This window comes from Hordeum vulgare, chromosome 2H, assembly GCF_904849725.1.
Source record: "Hordeum vulgare subsp. vulgare chromosome 2H, MorexV3_pseudomolecules_assembly, whole genome shotgun sequence".
Taxonomy (NCBI): Eukaryota; Viridiplantae; Streptophyta; class Magnoliopsida; order Poales; family Poaceae; genus Hordeum; species Hordeum vulgare.
Genome location: NC_058519.1, coordinates 628,758,514 through 628,779,832, shown reverse-complemented (window position 1 = coordinate 628,779,832; position 21,319 = coordinate 628,758,514). Strand labels below are relative to the sequence as shown.

Below are 21,319 nucleotides of genomic sequence, written 5' to 3'. Positions count from 1 at the left end.
ATAAAGCCGTCAACCGGTCAAGAAACGCACGACTTACAGAAACGGAAAAACAAGAGACGACAAAGATACAAAGTGCCAGAATAATTTACAATCTAACAATGGAGCAGGCAAACAAAAAATAAAAAGAGGAGTCCAACCTACTACACCAGGGCCTAACATTTAGGGCCGCATCCACATTATTACCGGGGTGAAAACAACGAGCAACACGAGCTTCGGTAACCACCAACTCTTCGCCTGCTCATCAAATAAACCAGCCAATAAACCATCCGAATTTGGTAACCACCAACTCTTCGCCTGCTCATCAAATAAACCATCCGAATTTACCATCGAAGAGGAACCCAATCATTTCGCCCACGCTGAGGGTGCCGTACCACTGGAAGGCAAAGAGCTCATCCTAGAGCCGCTTGGACAATGTCAACCGAGCATCCCGGGCTTGAGGGACCAATGAGCAAACCACCACCGCAGGGCTCCCATGACCTCATCGTCAACAAGAGCCAACCACATCACTAAATGCAAGTTGAACGGTGTCACACGACGAACATTGGCGGTAGAAAATATGAAATCGCTGCACACACTGCCACCGCCAAACACCCCCACACTAGCATAAAAAACGTCAAACTTTACTTCCACGAAGCCTGAGCGACGCCTTCAGGAAGGGGAGCGACGAGGGACGCCGCCACCGCCCACGAGGGGAACCAAAGCTTTCGCCAAAGGAAGAGCAAAGCGCAGGGCGAGAGGGGGCCTCGACAAGGCCTTCAAGAAGGGATCCGATGCCAAGATGTTGTCGACGTTGTCATGGTCTCCGCCGCTGACCAAGGGTTTCCCCCGAACCCACTCCTCAACCCCACCACCCCGCCGTGAAACTGACCAGGGGAGCGCAAGTCACAGGAGGGGTTGGACTTCGTCGATGCAGGCACGCTGGGTGACGGGGCACCCAGACCCATTGTAGAAACACGTCTGCCGCAACCTCGCCGTCCACATGGCCGAAATCACGAGCTAGCACCCATGGTCATCGCTCGCAAAGAGACGACACCGTCCTCCCTTTCCGGGGCCGCCGCCCCGTTATCCACCCACCGTGCACATCCCGATGAAGCTTGAGGAGAGACCCATGCCGCCGCCACCAAAGACCACTGCAGCTGCCACCGGGATATACGGGCATGCCAAGATGAGGGAAGAACCACTCCATCCAGATCCGGGCGGATCACGCAAGCCCTAGCCCGCCAGCCGCCATGACTGAGCAATGGGGCAGCCGAAGACACAAGGCCCCAACCCTGGTCCGTGGCGACCGGATCTGACAGGCAGAGGCAAACAGGGCATCCCCTGCGCCAGATCCGAGAGAGGGAGACCTTGGTCCTAGGCCCGCGCACCTTCAACAGCGCTCACACCCACCGTCGGAGCTCCGCCACACCGAAGACGCGACACCGGAGGCCCGATAAAAATGGCGCCTGAAGAGGCCGAGGGGACGAGGCGGCGGCGCCCGTGGCGAGACGGGTGGGCCTCTGGCGGCCAAGACGGGTGTGCGGGGACATCCCACCGCCGTCTACCGCCGCGCGGGAGGAGGGCGAAGGGGAGGGAGGGTCTGTTCTGTGCGCTCAAGGAAACAATGCAAACTGCATCTCTGAACCTTGATGACAGAAGAGCTATTTTACATATCGTCATCTGATATACGCTGGTTGCTTGCAACATACCAGCAATACAAGCACAGTTACACTATGTCTTACTCCCTCCGTCCCGAGACACTTGTCCTAAAAATAAATATAATGGATGTATCTATGACTAAAATAAATCTAGATATATTTATTTTTAAGACAAGTATTTTCGGACGGAGTGAGTACAAGTTACAAATGATCCATTGTATCCTTTCATCAGGCACAAATGAGACTGAAAACAAGCACGTTTGAGGAAGGCCAAAATACAAATTTACTAGGTGGAAATTCAGCAACAAGTCAGATCAGTCTAAGAGCATCTCCAACAGCCGCGCGATATAAACCCCGCGCTGGAAAAATTGTGTTTTTTGCGCGCGCGCAGCCGCTCCGGGCGCTCCAGCGGAGACGTAAAAATCGCGCGCGCGGCATAAGTGGTTCAGCGTGCGGATCGAAACGGCGTCACGCGCCGCTTATTTTGTGTGTCCGCTCCCTCGCGCCGCACCCTCTCCGCCCGCGCCCCCGCCAGTGAATTCGCCCGATGGACAGCTGCCCTGACATCCCCTCACCCCTCCCTACACCCGCGACCCCCCCCCCCCCCCCCCCCCGTCGCCGCCGGCGCCGCAAACCCTAGCGCGGGGAGCTTTGGCTTCGCCTCCGCCGGTCTTTTTTGGCTTGGAGCCCTACATCAAACTCGGTTGCCTATTCCAAGCCAAAAAAGACCAAATGAAGGCAAGAAAGACGCGAAAGAAAAGAAGAGGAGGAAAGGAGATGTTGAGCTAAAAAATGATATGGAAGCTATTGTGAACGCAAGGAAGAAAGCGAACGAGGTGAGGAAGATGGCAAGGAACCAAGATGCGGAGGCCGAGGAGAGGAGGGTGGTGGACGAGGAGAGGAAGGTGGCATTGGAGGAGAAGAGATTGGCCATGGAGGAGCGAACTAGATTGTTGGAATGGAAAAAGTACTTGATCTTCATGAACACATCTACCCTCGATGGGAAGAAAAAAAAGTACGTCAATCTTACCCGTAAAGAAGTCTTGGTCCAAAAAGGAGCCATGACCATGGGAGGCATGGGAGCCACGACCATGGACGGCATGGGCGGCATGGCTACCATGAGAGGCATGGGTGGCTTCGGATCTGCCATTGACGACATGGGAGGCATGGCTACCATGAGAGGCATGGGTGGCTTCGGATCTGCCATTGACGACATGGGAGGCATGGGTGGCTTCGGAGCTGTCATTGACGGCATGGAAGGCATGGGTGGCTTCGGAGCTACAATGGGGGACATGGGAGGCATGGGTGGCTTCGGTGTTGGAATTATGCCCTAAAGGCATTAATAAATATAGTTATTATTATAATTCCTGTATCAAGATAATAGTTTATTATCCATGCTATAATTGTATTGAATGAAGACTCATTTACATGTGTGGATACATAGACAAAACACCGTCCCTAGCATGCCTCTAGTTGGCTAGCCAGTTGATCGATGATAGTCAGTGTCTTCTGATTATGAACAAGGTGTTGTTGCTTGATAACTGGATCACGTCATTGGGAGAATCACTTGATGGACTAGACCCAAACTAATAGACGTGGCATGTTGATCGTGTCATTTTGTTGCTACTGTTTTCTGCGTGTCAAGTATTTATTCCTATGACCATGAGATCATATAACTCACTGACACCGGAGGAATGCTTTGTGTGTATCAAACGTCGCAACGTAATTGGGTGACTATAAAGATGCTCTACAGGTATTTCCGAAGGTGTTAGTTGAGTTAGTATGGATCAAGACTGGGATTTGTCACTCCGTGTGACGGAGAGGTATCTCGGGGCCCACTCGGTAATACAACATCACACACAAGCCTTGCAAGCAATGTAACTTAGTGTAAGTTGCGGGATCTTGTATTATGGAACGAGTAAAGTGACTTGCCGGTAAACGAGCTTGAAATAGGTATGCGGATACTGACGATCGAATCTCGGGCAAGTAACATACCGAAGGACAAAGGGAATGACATACGGGATTATACGAATCCTTGGCACTGAGGTTCAAACGATAAGATCTTCGTAGAATATGTAGGATCCAATATGGGCATCCAGGTCCCGCTATTGGATATTGACCGAGGAGTCTCTCGGGTCATGTCTACATAGTTCTCGAACCCGCAGGGTCTGCACACTTAAGGTTCGACGTTGTTTTATGCGTATTTGAGTTATATGGTTGGTTACCGAATGTTGTTCGGAGTCCCGGATGAGATCACGGACGTCACGAGGGTTTCCGGAATGGTCCGGAAACGAAGATTGATATATAGGATGACCTCATTTGATTACCGGAAGGTTTTTGGAGTTACCGGGAATGTACCGGGAATGACGAATGGGTTCCGGGAGTTCACCGGGGGGGCAACCCACCCCGGGGAAGCCCATAGGCCTTGGGGGAGACACACCAGCCCTTAGTGGGCTGGTGGGACAGCCCACAAGTGCCCTATGCGCCAAGGAGAAGAAAATCAAGAGAGAAAGAAAAAAAAAAGGAGAAGGTGGGAAGGAAGGGGGACTCCCTCCCACCAAACCTAGTCCAACTCGGTTTGGGGGGGGAGAGTCCTCCCCCTTGGACTCGGCCGACCCCCTTGGGGCTCCTTGAGCCCCAAGGCAAGGCCCCCTCCCTCCCACCTATATATACGGAGGTTTTAGGGCTGATTTGAGACGACTTTTCCACGGCAGCCTGACCACATACCTCCACGGTTTTTCCTCTAGATCGCGTTTCTGCATAGCTCGGGCGGAGCCCTGCTGAGACAAGGTCATCACCAACCTCCGGAGCGCCATCACGCTGCCAGAGAACTCTTCTACCTCTCCGTCTCTCTTGCTGGATCAAGAAGGCCGAGATCATCGTCGAGCTGTACGTGTGCTGAACGCGGAGGTGCCGTCCGTTCGGTACTAGATCGTGGGACTGATCGCGGGATTGTTCGCGGGGCGGATCGAGGGACGTGAGGACGTTCCACTACATCAACCGCGTTCTCTAACGCTTCTACTGTACGGTCTACAAGGGTACGTAGATCACTCATCCCCACTCGTAGATGGACATCACCATGATAGGTCTTCGTGCGCGTAGGAAAATTTTTTGTTTCCCTTGCGACGTTCCCCAACAGTGGTATCAGAGCTAGGTTCATGCGTAGATGTCTTCTCGAGTAGAACACAAAAGTTTTTGTGGGCGGTGATGTGCGTTTTGCTGCCCTCCTTAGTCTTTTCTTGATTCCGCGGTATTGTTGGATTGAAGCGGCTTGGACCGACATTACTCGTACGCTTACGAGAGACTGGTTTCATCGTTACGAGTAACCCCCTTTGCTCAAAGATGACTGGCAAGTGACGGTTTCTCCAACTTTAGTTGAATCAGATTTGACCGAGGAGGTCCTTGGATGAGGTTAAATAGCAACTCATATATCTCCGTTGTGGTGTTTGCGTAAGTAAGATGCGATCCTACTAGATGCCCTTGGTCACCACGTAAAACATGCAACAACAAAATTAGAGGACGTCTAACTTGTTTTTGCAGGGTATGCTTGTGATGTGATATGGCCAACGATGTGATGTGATATATTGGATGTATGAGATGATCATGTTGTAATAGAAATATCGACTTGCACGTCGATGGTACGGCAACCGGCAGGAGCCATAGGGTTGTCTTTATACTAACGTTTGTGCTTGCAGATGCGTTTACTATTTTGCTAGGATGTAGCTTTGGTAGTAATAGCATGAGTAGCACGACAACCCCGATGGCAACATGTTGATGGATGATCATGGTGTGGCGCCGGTGACAAGAAGATCGTGCCGGTGCTTTGGTGATGGAGATCAAGAAGCACGTGATGATGGCCATATCATGTCACTTATGAATTGCATGTGATGCTAATCCTTTTATGCACCTTATTTTTCTTAGAACGGCGGTAGCATTATGAGGTGATCTCTCACTAAAATTTCAAGACGAAATTGTGTTCTCCCCGACTGTGCACCGTTGCTACAGCTCGTCGTTTCGAGACACCACGTGATGATTGGGTGTGATAGACTCAACGTTCACATACAACGGGTGCAAAACAGTTGCGCACGCGGAACACTCGGGTTAAGCTTGACGAGCCTAGCATGTGCAGACATGGCCTCGGAACACATGAGACCGAAAGGTCGATCATGAATCATATAGTTGATATGATTAGCATAGGGATGCTTACCACTGAAACTATATTCAACTCACGTGATGATCGGACTTGGGATAGTATAAGTGGATCATGAACCACTCAAATGACCACAGAGATGTACTTTTTGAGTGGGAGTTTAGCATATAATTTGATTAAGTTGAACTCTAATTATCTTGAACATAGTCTAAGTCCACTTTGAATATATTTGTGTTGTAGATCAGGGCTCACGCGACAGTCATCCTGAATTTTAATACGTTCCTAGAGAAAGCTAAGTTGAAAGATGATGGAAGCAACTTTGTAGACTGGGCTCGTAATCTTAAGCTAATCTTACAAGTTGGGAAGAAGGATTATGTCCTTAATGCTGCGCTAGGAGATGAACCACCCGCTACGGCTGATCAGGATGTTAAGAACACTTGGTTAGCACGTAAGGAGGACTACTCAATAGTTCAATGTGCAGTCTTGTATGGCTTAGAACCGGGACTTCAACGTCGCTTTGAGCGTCATGGAGCATTTGAGATGTTTCAGGAGTTGGAGTTTATCTTTCAGAAGAACGCCCGGATCGAGAGGTATGAGACCTCCGATAAATTCTATGCTTGCAAGATGGACGAAAACTCGTCTGTCAGTGAACATGTGCTCAAAATGTCTGGGTACTCAAACCGTCTAGCTGAGCTGGGGATTGAACTCCCGCAAGAAGCTATCACTGACAGAATCCTTCAATCACTGCCGCCAAGCTACAAAGGCTTTGTGTTGAACTACAACATGCAAGGGATGAACAAGTCTTCCGGCGAGTTGTTTGCGATGTTGAAAGTCGCAGAGTCTGAACTCCGTAAAGAGCATCAATTGTTGATGGTGAATAAGACCACTAGTTTCAAGAGAAACGGCAAAGGCAAGAAGGGCAATTCGAAGAAGAGCGGCAAGCCTGTTGCCAATCCGCCGAAGAAACCCAAGGCTGGACCTAAGCCTGAAACGGAGTGCTACTATTGCAAGGGTATGGGTCACTGGAAGCGCAATTGCCCCAAGTATGTGGCAGATAAGAAGGCGGGCAAAGAAAAATCAGGTATATTTGATATACATGTTATAGATGTGTACTTAACCGGCTCTCGTAGTAGTGCCTGGGTATTCGATACCGGTTCTGTTGCTCATATTTGCAACTCGAAACAGGAACTGCGGAATAGACGAAGGCTGGCGAAAGATGAAGTGACGATGCGCGTAGGAAATGGTTCCAAGGTTGATGCAATCGCCGTCGGCACAGTGTCACTTCAGCTACCGTCGGGATTAGTGATGAACTTAAATCATTGTTATTTAGTGCCTGCGTTGAGCATGAACATTATATTTGGATCTTGTTTATTGCGAGACGGTTACTCTTTTAAGTCAGAGAATAATGGTTGTTCTATTTCTATGAGTAACATCTTTTATGGTCATGCACCGAATGTGAGAGGATTGTTCATATTGAATCTTGATAGCGATACGCATATACATAACACTGAGACCAAAAGAGTTAGAGTAAACAATGATAGCGCCATATTTTTGTGGCACTGCCGCTTGGGTCATATTGGTGTAAAGCGCATGAAGAAACTCCATGCTGATGGAATTTTGGAGTCACTTGACTTTCATTCACTTGACACGTGCGAACCATGCCTCATGGGCAAGATGACTAAGACTCCGTTCTCCGGAACAATGGAGCGTGCAAGTAACTTATTGGAAATCATACATACCGATGTGTGTGGTCCAATGAGCGTGGAGGCACGCGGCGGATATCGTTATTTTCTCACCTTCACTGACGATTTGAGTAGGTATGGTTATGTCTACTTGATGAAGCACAAGTCTGAAACATTTAAAAAGTTCAAGCAATTTCAGAGTGAAGTGGAAAATCATCGTAACAAGAAGATCAAGTTCCTACGGTCTGATCGTGGGGGTGAATATCTGAGTTTCGAGTTTGATGATCACTTAAGAAAATGTGGAATTGTTTCACAGTTGACACCGCCTGGAACACCACAGCGTAATGGTGTGTCCGAACGTCATAATCGTACTTTGTTAGAGATGGTGCGATCTATGATGTCTCTTACTGATTTGCCGTTATCATTTTGGGGTTATGCATTAGAAACAGCTGCATTCACTTTAAATAGGGCACCATCAAAATCCGTTGAGATGACACCATACGAACTGTGGTATGGCAAAAGGCCAAAGTTGTCGTTTCTTAAAGTTTGGGGATGTGATGCTTATGTCAAAAAGCTTCAGCCTGAAAAGCTGGAACCCAAAGCGGAAAAGTGCGTCTTCATAGGTTACCCAAAAGAGACAGTTGGGTACACCTTCTATCTCAAATCCGAGGGCAAAGTGTTTGTTGCTAAAAACGGAGCTTTTCTCGAGAAGGAGTTTCTCTCGAGAGAATTGAGTGGGAGGAAGATAGAACTTGACGAGGTTGTCGAACCTCTCATCCCTCTGGATGGTGGCGCAGGGCAAGGGGAAACCTCTGCCGTTGCGACGCCGGTTGAGGAGGAAGTTAATGATGATGATCATGAAACTCCAGTTCAAGTTTCTGTTGAACCACGTGCTGCTCCAGAGTGGTACGGTAATCCCGTCTTATCAATCATGTTGTTAGACAACAATGAACCTGCAAATTATGAAGAAGCAATGGTGGGCCCAGATTCCAACAAATGGCTAGAAGCCATGAAGTCCGAGATAGGATCCATGTATGAGAACAAAGTGTGGACTTTGGAGATACTACCTGAGGGCCGCAAGGCTATTCAGAACAAATGGATCTTTAAGAAGAAGACGGACACTGACGGTAATGTGACCGTTTTATAAAGCTCGACTTGTGGCAAAGGGTTTTTCACAAGTTCCAGGAGTTGACTACGATGAGACTTTCTCACCCGTAGCGATGCTTAAGTCCGTCAGAATCATGTTAGCAATAGCTGCATTTTTCGATTATGAAATCTGGCAGATGGATGTCAAAACGGCGTTCCTTAACGGTTTCCTTAAGGAAGAGTTGTATATGATGCAACCCGAAGGTTTTGTCGATCCTAAGAATGCTAACAAGGTGTGCAAGCTCCAATGATCCATTTATGGACTGGTGCAAGCATCTCGGAGTTGGAACAAACGCTTTGATGAGGTGATCAAAGCATTTGGGTTTATACAAGTGGTTGGAGAATCTTGTATTTATAAGAAAGTGAGTGGGAGCTCTGTGGCGTTTCTAATATTATATGTGGATGACATATTACTGATTGGAAACAACGTAGAGCTTTTGGAGAGCATAAAAGGTTACTTGAATGAAAGTTTCTCTATGAAGGACCTAGGAGAAGCTGCTTACATTCTAGGCATTAAGATCTATAGGGATAGATCAAAACGCCTGATAGGACTTTCACAAAGCACAAACCTTGATAAAGTTTTGAAAAGGTTCAAAATGGAACAGTCCAAGAAAGGGTTCTTGCCAGTTTTACAAGGTACAAGATTGAGTAAGACTCAGTGCCCAGCAACTGATGAAGATAGAGAGCATATGCGCTCCGTCCCCTATGCTTCAGCCATAGGTTCTATCATGTATGCGATGTTGTGCACTAGACCGGATGTTAGCCTGGCCATAAGTATGGCAGGTAGGTTCCAGAGTAATCCAGGAGTGGATCACTGGACAGCGGTCAAGAATATCCTGAAGTACCTGAAAAGGACTAAGGAGATGTTTCTCGTGTATGGAGGTGACGAAGAGCTCGCCGTAAAAGGTTACGTCGATGCAAGCTTTGACACAGATCCGGACGACTCTAAGTCGCAAACCGGATACGTATTTATTCTTAATGGGGGTGCAGTAAGCTGGTGCAGTTCCAAGCAAAGCGTCGTAGCAGATTCTACATGTGAAGCGGAGTACATGGCTGCCTCGGAGGCGGCTAAGGAGGGTGTCTGGATGAAGCAGTTCATGACGGATCTTGGAGTGGTGCCAAGCGCACTGAATCCAATAACCTTGTTCTGTGACAACACTGGTGCCATTGCCTTAGCAAAGGAACCACAGTTTCACAAGAAGACCAGACACATCAAACGACGCTTCAACCTCATCCGCGACTACGTCGAGGAAGAGGACATAAATATATGCAAAGTGCACACGGATCTGAATGTAGCAGACCCGCTGACTAAACCTCTTCCACGGCCAAAACATGATCGACACCAGAACTGTATGGGTGTTAGATTTATTACAATGTAATTCACATGGTGATGTGAGGGCTAGATTATTGACTCTAGTGCAAGTGGGAGACTGTTGGAATTATGCCCTAGAGGCATTAATAAATATAGTTATTATTATAATTTCTGTATCAAGATAATAGTTTATTATCCATGCTATAATTGTATTGAATGAAGACTCATTTACATGTGTGGATACATAGACAAAACACCGTCCCTAGCATGCCTCTAGTTGGCTAGCCAGTTGATCGATGATAGTCAGTGTCTTCTGATTATGAACAAGGTGTTGTTGCTTGATAACTGGATCACGTCATTGGGAGAATCACGTGATGGACTAGACCCAAACTAATAGACGTGGCATATTGATCGTGTCATTTTGTTGCTACTGTTTTCTGCGTGTCAAGTATTTATTCCTATGACCATGAGATCATATAACTCACTGACACCGGAGGAATGCTTTGTGTGTATCAAACGTCGCAACATAACTGGGTGACTATAAAGATGCTCTACAGGTATTTCCGAAGGTGTTAGTTGAGTTAGTATGGATCAAGACTGGGATTTGTCACTCCGTGTGACGGAGAGGTATCTCGGGGCCCACTCGGTAATACAACATCGCACACAAGCCTTGCAAGCAATGTAACTTAGTGTAAGTTGCGGGATCTTGTATTACGGAACGAGTAAAGTGACTTGCCGGTAAACGAGATTGAAATAGGTATGCGGATACTGACGATCGAATCTCGGGCAAGTAACATACCGAAGGACAAAGGGAATGACATACGGGATTATACGAATCCTTGGCACTGAGGTTCAAACGATAAGATCTTCGTAGAATATGTAGGATCCAATATGGGCATCCAGGTCCCGCCATTGGATATTGACCGAGGAGTCTCTCGGGTCATGTCTACATAGTTCTCGAACCCGCAGGGTCTGCACACTTAAGGTTCGACGTTGTTTTATGCGTATTTGAGTTATATGGTTGGTTACCGAATGTTGTTCGGAGTCCTGGATGAGATCACGGACGTCACGAGGGTTTCCGGAATGGTCCGGAAACGAAGATTGATATATAGGATGACCTCATTTGATTACCGGAAGGTTTTCGGAGTTACCGGGAATGTACCGGGAATGACGAATGGGTTCCGGGAGTTCACCGGGGGGGCAACCCACCCCGGGGAAGCCCATAGGCCTTGGGGGAGACACACCAGCCCTTAGTGGGCTGGTGGGACAGCCCACAAGTGCCCTATGCGCCAAGGAGAAGAAAATCAAGAGAGAAAGAAAAAAAAAGGAGGAGGTGGGAAGGAAGGGGGACTCCCTCCCACCAAACCTAGTCCAACTCGGTTTGGGGGGGGGGGGGGAGAGTCCTCCCCCTTGGACTCGGCCGACCCCCTTGGGGCTCCTTGAGCCCCAAGGCAAGGCCCCCTCCCTCCCACCTATATATACGGAGGTTTTAGGGCTGATTTGAGACGACTTTTCCACGGCAGCCCGACCACATACCTCCACGGTTTTTCCTCTAGATCGCGTTTCTGCATAGCTCGGGCGGAGCCCTGCTGAGACGAGGTCATCACCAACCTCCGGAGCGCCGTCACGCTGCCGGAGAACTCTTCTACCTCTCCGTCTCTCTTGCTGGATCAAGAAGGCCGAGATCATCGTCGAGCTGTACGTGTGCTGAACGCGGAGGTGCCGTCCGTTCGGTACTAGATCGTGGGACTGATCGCGGGATTGTTCGCGGGACGGATCGAGGGACGTGAGGACATTCCACTACATCAACCGCGTTCTCTAACGCTTCTGCTGTACGGTCTACAAGGGTACGTAGATCACTCATCCCCTCTCGTAGATGGACATCTCCATGATAGGTCTTCGTGCGCGTAGGAAATTTTTTGTTTCCCTTGCGACGTTCCCCAACATTCGGAGCATGAGTTTTGCGTCTCTCATGGGAGGCATGGGAGCACCTTCGGGTGACATGGGTGGACACATGTCTTTCGGTGTGCCTCACACACCTTCGCATGATGCCGTTGAAGATCTTGTCAACACCTTCCGAACTCTCCATGATGATGCGGCGCGCGACGATGAAGAAGAGAAGGAAGAAACGTCTTCGGATGAGGAAGAAGAATCGGAGGAAGAGGAGGACGAAGATGAGGATACGGCATGATTGTTGATGTGCCATTTGTTTGTGTGAACTTCTATATCATGGACTTGGTTGGGTGATTTTCAACTTGGATGGATGATGATGTAATGTGGCATGATTTGAACTTTGATGTCTTGATGAACTTGGTTGGGTGATTTATATGCTATGTCTTGTTTTAATGTTTAAAATACCACTAAAATGTTAAAAATGAACATATTGCAAGCGTCGGCTGCTCGCGCGTGTTGTAATTTAGCGGTTCGCGTGCACTATTTTTTAGGCGGCCGCTGGAGCTGGCGCTTGCAGCGCGTCAAACTGTTTTTGACGCGGGGCAGTTGCACGAGGCAGTCGGAGATGCTTAAGAGGTGCAATGCAACAGTTTGCTAGTTTAGTTGAGCCCCCAGAAACATCTACTTACAACAACAGTACATTCTCAGAATTACTACTGTATTTCTTTACTGATACATCATTTGCAAATTATAGAAGATGGCAGGAAAGAGTCTAATAAAAAACAATATACAGAAACATCAATCGATGGTTGTTCGTTTAAATGACATAGTTGGGGTGTTGGGCAAACAGTTTGATCAGCTGTGGTTGCTTTGCAGATCACCAGAGCTGTCTCTTATTTTAGATGCATATATAGTCATCAAGCATGTAAAATCTGACTACTTGAAGGTGTCAGATCGCTGAACGCCCTGGGAACCTCCACATCTTGCCAACGAATCAAGTAGTTACAAGAACTGCTGCCACCGGCGTTGCCAGCTGATTGCTTCTTGATATGGCCGATCACTACATGGAGACCTCGGCCAACGACGACGATCTTACTGTCCAGGCAACTCACAGACAAGGGCTTCATGATCCGCTCGGGCATGGGAGGCCCGTTGACAGGATCCCAGGAATCCATCTCTGGATCGTAGACCTTGACCTTCATCCTCTCGTACTCTGAGATGACGAACAAGCGTCCGTCGATGACCACGCTCAGCCCTGTCCACCCTTCGCGCATCCCAACCGGCATCGCCTCCCAGCGGTCGATCTTTGGGTCGTACACCTGCCCTCTCGGCGAGGAGAAGAACGGCCATGCGCAGCCTTCGGTGACATAAAGCCTGCCGCCGATGACGGCGGAGTCCGAGGAAGCCATGTTGGTGCCCATGCTGGCAACGGGCTGCCAGACGCCCTTGACCGGATCAAGAACCTCCGCTGAGTTGAGCTCGAACTGGTCCGTGCTGTAGCCCCCGGCGACGTACACCCGGCCGTCGATGACGCCGCCGGCGAAGAAGGACCGCGCCGAGAGCATCCGGGTCATGACGGTCCAGCGGTTCTTGTAAACGTCGTACCTGAGCACGAGGTGCAGCGGGCAGTCCATGTCGGAGACCAGCCCGCCGCAGACGAGCAGGGCGCCGTCGCCGGGGATGGCGATGCAGCCGAAGCCGCGGGGGCAGGCCCGGTCCCGGCACGGCATGCTGGGGATGGTGTGCCAGGTGAGGCAGTCGAGGTCCAGCACCTTCCACTGTATCTTGCCGGTGCAGCGGTGGAACGCGAGGGTGAAGAGCCACGGCGACCGGAGGCCCATCGCCTTCCGCTGCGTGAAGAAGCGCGCCTTGTCGGCCAGGAGGTGGCGCCACCGGCGGCACACGAGCCTGCAGGCGTCGTGGGCCTCCACGGGCAGCCGGAGGAGGCAGTTGAGCGCGGCGTCGTCCGGGAGGCCGGGCATGAGGGGCGTCTCCCATGGAGGTTGCTCCGGTTCAGAGGACGGTGAGGCCGTGGCGGCAAGCCGGAACTTGGGCGTCAGCTTCATGTGCGAATCTCCCAGCTTCTGGACTGGAGATTGGTGGGACGACACTCGAACCCGGCGCATGCCCGTCTCCAATCTTCTCCGTTCTGTTATGGCGAGGAGAGGAGAAAGGGAGAACAGAACACTGACTGCACAAGGAAAAAATCCCCAATTTTTTCCGGACAAAGAAACCTGCCGACCTGGTGCGTATAAAGAAAATTAACCAGTCACTTGACAGTTGATGCTAGTACATACAGTGATACAGAAGAACTAATTGCCACCCAAAAGAACTAGGAATACAAAATCAGAGTTGCCCATGGAACTAGCCAAACCCTAGTTCATCTTAATTAACCCGCGCCCCAACCAATTCGTAGTGAGTCTCAGCCAAATGGACACCAAGAATGAAGAACCCAGTACGTATCTGAGTTCCAATTCTTGGAAGAACATGTGAATCACGACGATGCTTACACACGAAAATAATCAAGGCACTGACCTGGATTGCTTGCCGATCGATACAACCGATGCCTGCTGCAAGGAGAGAGAGCCTGGTAGTGTGTTGAAGGAATCTTCAATGAGGAGACGTCTGCAGGAGGAGGAGAGGCAAAAATCTCCCTGCTATCTTGCTTCCTACTACTAGCTGATACTGCCTGCTCCTTTTAGCCACCCAAAAACAAAACAGAGGGTCAGCAAAGCGGCTGAGCTGAACCTTTCCTCATCTTGTGCAGTTTCAACACTTTGTTCGGTGGCTGGGTCCCACCATCTGTTGGACCTACCTCCTCTTCTTTTTCTTGGTATATACTTCCTCCTCCGTTCCTACATATAAGTCTCTTTATAGATTTTGCTAGAAGACTACATAAAAAACAAAATAAGTAAATTTATATACTTTAAAATATGTATATATAAATTTATATGTAGTCATCTAGTGAAACGTTTAAAAAGACTTACATTTAGGAACGGAAAGAGTATACTCGTAGTACTTCACATTTTAGTTGAGTACAAAGGAAATACATAAAAACCTATCCTTATTTTGTTTTAATGTGTATATTCTCCCATTATGCAACATGTTTGATGATGCAATTATCTTTGTTTTACTCCGATGAGAGTGAGGGGCTCCGACTGAAAACCCTAGTTGGTGCCCGCTACAACTACAAGTAGCCATCAGCCCATCATCCATGATGAGGGGAAGAAGATACTACCAAAGAAAGCACATCCCCTTTCCTCGAATACATATTGCGTACAGTAGTAGATAGATGTTGCACCTAGCTAGAATCAGTTTCTTTTTCCCTCTTGGAGTGTTTGGTGAGGGGGGTTGGTGAGCCAAACAAATCAATCACCATCCAACTAACCCCGCTTTGATTGGAGGAAACTGTGCCTTTCAGAGATGAGACGAAAATAAATATGGTTAGACAAAGACAAATAATTTCACTGCCTTAGGACAGTTAGAATTACTGCCACGGTTTACCGGAGCACAAATTACAGCTGGTCAACAAGGAGATAGGGACCATGCAAGAAATATACCCTCCGTCTCGAATTACTTGTGATACAAATAGATAAAAATAGATGTATCTAGAACTAAAATACATCTACATACATCCATTCCTATGATAAGTATTTTCGGACGGAGGGGAGCCAGATATCTGAACTCGAGGCTTTACAGAAAATGCATCCTACAACCTGGTGTAACTACCCCGCCCTGGCATAAAACGGATTTCCAGAACATGGGGCAACAGAGCACTTCATTTTAAACTGCTTCAAAAAGATGCTTAAATGTATTCTGATTAGAGCAACCCCAACACAGCGATCCATTTTATCCGTTTAAGTCATTCGGACACAAATGATCCAACGGGATGACCTAAACGGACGCGCGTGTCCGTCTGCTATCCACTTGTTGTCCATCCTGACCCAAACTATGCACAAAATTGGACAATAAATGGGTCCGCGGCGGACAAAACTGGGCGCTCCCGTCGTCCGCTCCTCCCCTCTCGTGTCCGCCCTGGTCCCACCTATTAGCGGTCTGCCCCTCCCCAAGGCCGCTGCCGGTGGAAAAGGTCGGCGACCCGCCGCGGCTGCTGATGTTGCCCATCTCGACGCGAAACCGACAAAAGGAAACGAAATTGAACTGAGCAACATGAAGGGTAGGGCCGGGGCGGCGACGTGCGGTGGTGGGGCAGCGACGGACGGGTCATGCATGGCGGCGGTGGAGGTGACGGGATCTCGCGCGACGGCTGCGGAATCTCGCGCGGCGAGAGAAGACGTAGATGGCCGGGCTAGGGAGGGAGGCGTTGCGAGCCAGGGAGGGAGGCGATAGTGACGGCGTGATGCAGTTCGTAGGAGTGGGCAGATGGGATCGGGGGAGGTAGGGAAGTAGGTCGTGGGGAGCGGGTGCGTTGTTCTTTTTTTCTTCTATACGGGACGGGTGGGTTGGGTTCGTCCACCGGCCGTCTGTGTCCGCATCTTGTCCGCTAGGCGGACGGATGACCCAAACGGACAAAATTCAGATAAAATTTATGTCCGTTTGGGTCGCTTCGTTGGAGTTGCCCTTAGGCCGGTACTTACGGATCTGTAGGGTTGCACAAATTTATAGTAGATGAGATTATTTTGTTGAAATGCTCCAGCCTATGTATGATCGAACCAAAGCTGTTTTGTTTTCTAGTTTTCTCGGTCCATATTTATGTGTCCGAGATTTTAGGTTCTGACTCCCTCCATGCATTTTGGTGTTGTGTGAAGTGTGATTTTTGCTCTCCTCCAGATGACGAATTTACTCGATAGCAAGTTCAAAGATATAGAGATGCAAGGTATAGCACAAACTGAAGAAACAGGGATTGCTTGCACAAGCTATATATATAGGGAAACGTTTATACACGTCACGTCGGCCGAACCGTTTCGGCCGAACGCACCGTATTCGTCCGATCCGGGCGGATCGCGCGCGTCCCCTCTGCGCAGGTCGCCGTCGTCCCCTCCCCCCGCGCAGGCGCCATCGTCGTGTTCTTCCCCTCTGCGCAGGTCGTCGTCGCCCCTCCCCCGCGCAGGCGCCGCCGTCGCGTGCTTCTCCTCTGTGCAGGCCGCCGTCGCCCCCTCCCCCGCGCAGGCGCCGCCGCACGCCCTCGTACCTTCGTTAGCGTTTCCTTTGCGCAGGCCGTCGTCGCCCCCTCCCCCGCAGGCACCGCCGCACGCCCTCGTATCCTTCACTGGCGCTGCTACAAAACCACCATCGCCGGTGCTCGGGCCGAGCCACAGGGGAGATGATATGGCTGCCTCCTGTCATGGACGGATCTGTATGTATGCATCTATTAAAAAAAAGCTACAAGCGGTGTGTAAAAAGCTTCAAACGGCATAAAAAAAACTTCAACCGTTGATAAAATAAGTTACAACCACATCCATGAGAGTTGCAACCAAACTTCGCCGGAGTTTGTAGCCGGAGTTGCAACCATGATGAAAAAATGCTGCAACCATTATACAAATTTGCTACATCAGTCATTCTTTTTTGTTGCAACCGTGTTTTTTTTGCTACAACCGTTGACATGGGCGAGTTGCAACCATGATGGAAAATACTGCAACCATTATACAAATTTGCTACATCAGTCATTTTTTTGGTTGCAACCGTATTGTTTTTTTGCTACAACCGTTGACATGGACGAGTTGCAACCATAATGGGAAATGCTGCAACCATCAACCGTATTGTTTTTTACGAGGGTTGCAACCATGAGCGCACGCTGCTACATCCACGAAGGTTAGTATTAAAAGTAAAACGAGAGGCAAGACAAAAGATGTAAAAATGAATCGTTATCTTTATTGATGATTGAGTACAAGTATATATAGCCCCTCCGGGGATGCATCCAATAGACGTGATGGCCTGAAGAGACACGAGCGAACAGTCGCGTCCCTTGTGCATGGCGATTAGGGATAGTGAAGATTCTCCTTAATTAACACGTGGGTTAATTAAATCTCAACACTCTCCTAATCTACGCTATCCTTGTAGACATTGTCATGTTAAAAGCTCCTCCAAAAATCCTATGGGAAAAATGTGAGGAGTATAATATTTGATTTGTTGCCAAAACTCCTTCAAACCCAGTGGAAAAAATAAGGAGAAAATGCTGCAACATATAATAGTTGTTGTCTCCCTTAACTCAATATGTGAGAACCATAGAGTTTAGAGGACAATAAATATGTTGTATATACTTTCTTAAAAAACCCAGTGGGGAAAACAGAAAGTAGGACATACGATATTGTGTTGATATTACCTCATTAAAAACCTTCATGAGAACCTATATAGTAAACTCATCGAGGGAAAAAGAGTATAATATGATGCATTGAACAGGAACAATTCAGGAAGATACTCCCCCTGATTCTTGCAAACTTCGAAGTCGTCACATACCAATTCCATGAACATATTTCTAGAATGTAGATGTTGGTATAGACTTCGTGAACAAACCAGTCACATGATTTAACTTGCAAGATATGCAATACAAAGATATTGCTTATTTGTAACTTATTTGCATCCGGGCAACACAAGAGACATTATCGTTGAGATAATGGTTGGTGGGTGTAGCCATGAGGTCTGTTTCGAAGACTCTTCATGAGAGGGCTACCACACCTAGCAGGAACACTATGCTTGTCTATGATCTAACATAGCGGGGATCTGATCAATGTATCCAATGATACTAGTGTTCAGATTTCTCTGAAACTTGAAAAACCAGGACAAGATGTTTGCTGCCTTTGAAGATATCGATAGATATTCTTGAGTCCCAACCAATCGCGTTTAGTGGATCCAATGGCCTTATGGAACGTTGAGTCCCAATATCTCATTTCCATCGTCTCTTGGTCTAAATAGATCTTTCTCTACATCTAGAGAATGAACTACCATGAGAGTTATTGATGGATAAGATTTGTCCATAATGAATTTCTCTAATATATTTTGGATATAGACAACATAGTATACCATAATGTAGAAATGAAGGTGCTCAAGTTGTAGTAACGAGCGGTATTTTGGTTTACCCAAATCCTTTATTTAAACTCCGTCATTTAGATGATTACATGTGTCATCATTGCATACACACAAGCATGGATAATCATCACTGTAGAAGTAATCCTTGTGCATAAGGAACTCACTACGCCGGTTGTACCATATGTACCGACAACAATAAGTCGTATGGCGACTTACTGATTTTTACACAATGTATGTTGCATTTTGCATTTCGATTCAGAAGTGAGATTCCGTTGGGAATCAATCATATATGTATGAATCTAGTGATCCACATGGATATGTGATCACTACATCTATCCACTGCATATATAGATGATTTTGCACTGTCAATGATATAAGTTATCGGAAAGAGATTTCACCTCTAGAGAATAGTTGGGTATCTGCGTGAACCCTTGTGCTACAATACTTGCTCTTTGTTTCACCACCTCGTTGTTCTCAATTCTTTTTCTAGAAGAAAACTGGTGTAGGTATTGCTTATGAATACCTTTCCATTATTGAGCAAGATCATTTCTAGCTAGATTATACCCATTGCTTGAGTTCAGTCCGAGTGTTGTTCACACTTTGCCATGGCCATGGTCTTTGGATCCGAATCATGTGAAAGGTTTTGCAATCTAGTTGGAAAATGTATGTCGACAATTGTAGACTTCTAGTTATATGATTCTCCAGAATCTATATATCAATATATAGTTGATGGAATATCGTTACCCATGGTGACTACTCGCGTTTTCCCAATGCGATTGAGTCGGGTATTCCGATGTCAAGGTCATTGTGTGCACTATGACCTGGATTGGTGGAGGTTTCCCATCCACTGGGTGTACTACCCATTAGGTGTCTGTCAACGTGAAGTTGACTTGCATTTACTGATTCGTAGGCCTTGATATCCTTGCTTGCAAAGAAACTGAATCCTAATGTACTTTTGCCATACATCTCCCCCTGTTGTATCGAACGGGGAATGGAGTGGTTTTTGTTGGTACCTCCACTCTTTCAGGCATACTTTTGTAGGATTGTAGGATTGTGTGACATCATTATATTCAATAAATGAGTCTGACAGGTTATTTGCAATGTGTTGCAAATCTTCTGAACGCATGGTTCAAATCTTTGAGTACGTGGATTTGAGGCAGAAATATGTTGAACATTCCACTAATTTCCTGGCATTCTTCATGGTACTTGAATTCTCCCCCGAATGCCTGGAAATACTCCTCATTGAATCAACATACTGGCCTTGAATAACTCCCCACATGAGGGGCTTGATGTATTGACAGAATTACAGTTATTCCTCACATAGATCCCAACTATATGTTGAGGGGCCAATGATGTATGTCAGGTGGTGATATCTGTATGCAACCGAATTACCGCAGATGGGAAATACTTGGTAGATTTCCACGTATCAAAGATAGAGGGGAATAATATTATGCAGTTCTGTCATGAGCGTGTAAAACTGCATGACTGCAACGTAAAGTTGGTAAATTGCAATTTGAAAGTAAAGATTATGCAATGAGCTTAATTCTTTGGATAGGATTCTATCAAACCATTTTTAGTCTAGACAAATAGGACAAAGTGCTAAACTTCAATCCTAGTGCCAAAGAGAAGGCACACAAGGAGAATTCTGTAACTCGGCCATTCAATTTGCTTGAAATCGATGTCACGATAATGAGCCAATGGTTTCATGTGCATAAATCACACTTGAGACAATCGTATAGATATGTCTTTTAGAACCATGGAATACCTGAATGGTCTAGTCAATGGATGGGAAGAGCCACTTACCTCGACTTGATGCATTCAAGGAGTCTGAGTGGTTCAACGTAGACTTTAAGGTGCGCAAGCCTTAAAGTTAGCTTCTTCATGTCACATGCAGTGCACATAAAATCCAAATATTGTTAGAATTTAGCATCATAATAATCACAAACCAATGGAATTGCTGATAGTTTCGCTTTCAGCCCAATGTCTGGATGACCAAGGCGAGTATGCCAAGATTGTCATGTACAAGACATTATGGAAAACTATTTTGGGCGCAACATGTGCTACGAGTTTTGTAGTATGTGTAGTACAATCCAGATGATGATACATAGAGAATATGCTTGCCATATCGGTTGCATATTATAAAAAAGAATGTATTCCTCTTTGTTTTCATCATAAGTTTCCGTATGGAAACTATTTTGACGGATACCTCTATATTTTAATAGTGTACGAGTTAAACCAGGAGCAATAAAGCATCCTCACATTACCCGAGTACCCAGAGGGATAGTAAATATGACTCGAGTTGATACAACAAGTACCTTATCGCGTCTAGCGATTTTTAAATATCTCCTTTCTCTCAACGAGAGTGGAAACATTGAACTTCCCTGAGTATAAAGTTTGTGGTGCATATGTCCACAAGGCACATATCATCTCTCGTCGGATTAACTTCCGTAGAAATATCTATATAGACATGAAGATTCTCGATATGAAAATCACTCACATATATAGAATACAT

At 47.3% G+C, this 21,319-nt stretch overlaps 1 protein-coding gene across 1 annotated transcript; it reads right to left on the bottom strand.

The window, feature by feature from the left end:
* Positions 1–12,505: 12,505 nt before the first annotated feature.
* Positions 12,506–14,571, bottom strand: LOC123430978 (F-box/kelch-repeat protein At1g30090-like). Its single transcript, XM_045114801.1, has 2 exons — positions 14,356–14,571; positions 12,506–14,062 (listed from the first exon to the last, which is right to left on the bottom strand). The coding sequence occupies exon 2, from the start codon at positions 13,944–13,946 to the stop codon at positions 12,738–12,740; it is 1,209 nt and encodes a 402-aa protein (XP_044970736.1). The 5' UTR covers positions 13,947–14,062; positions 14,356–14,571; the 3' UTR covers positions 12,506–12,737.
* Between the last annotated feature and the right edge of the window lie 6,748 nt (positions 14,572–21,319).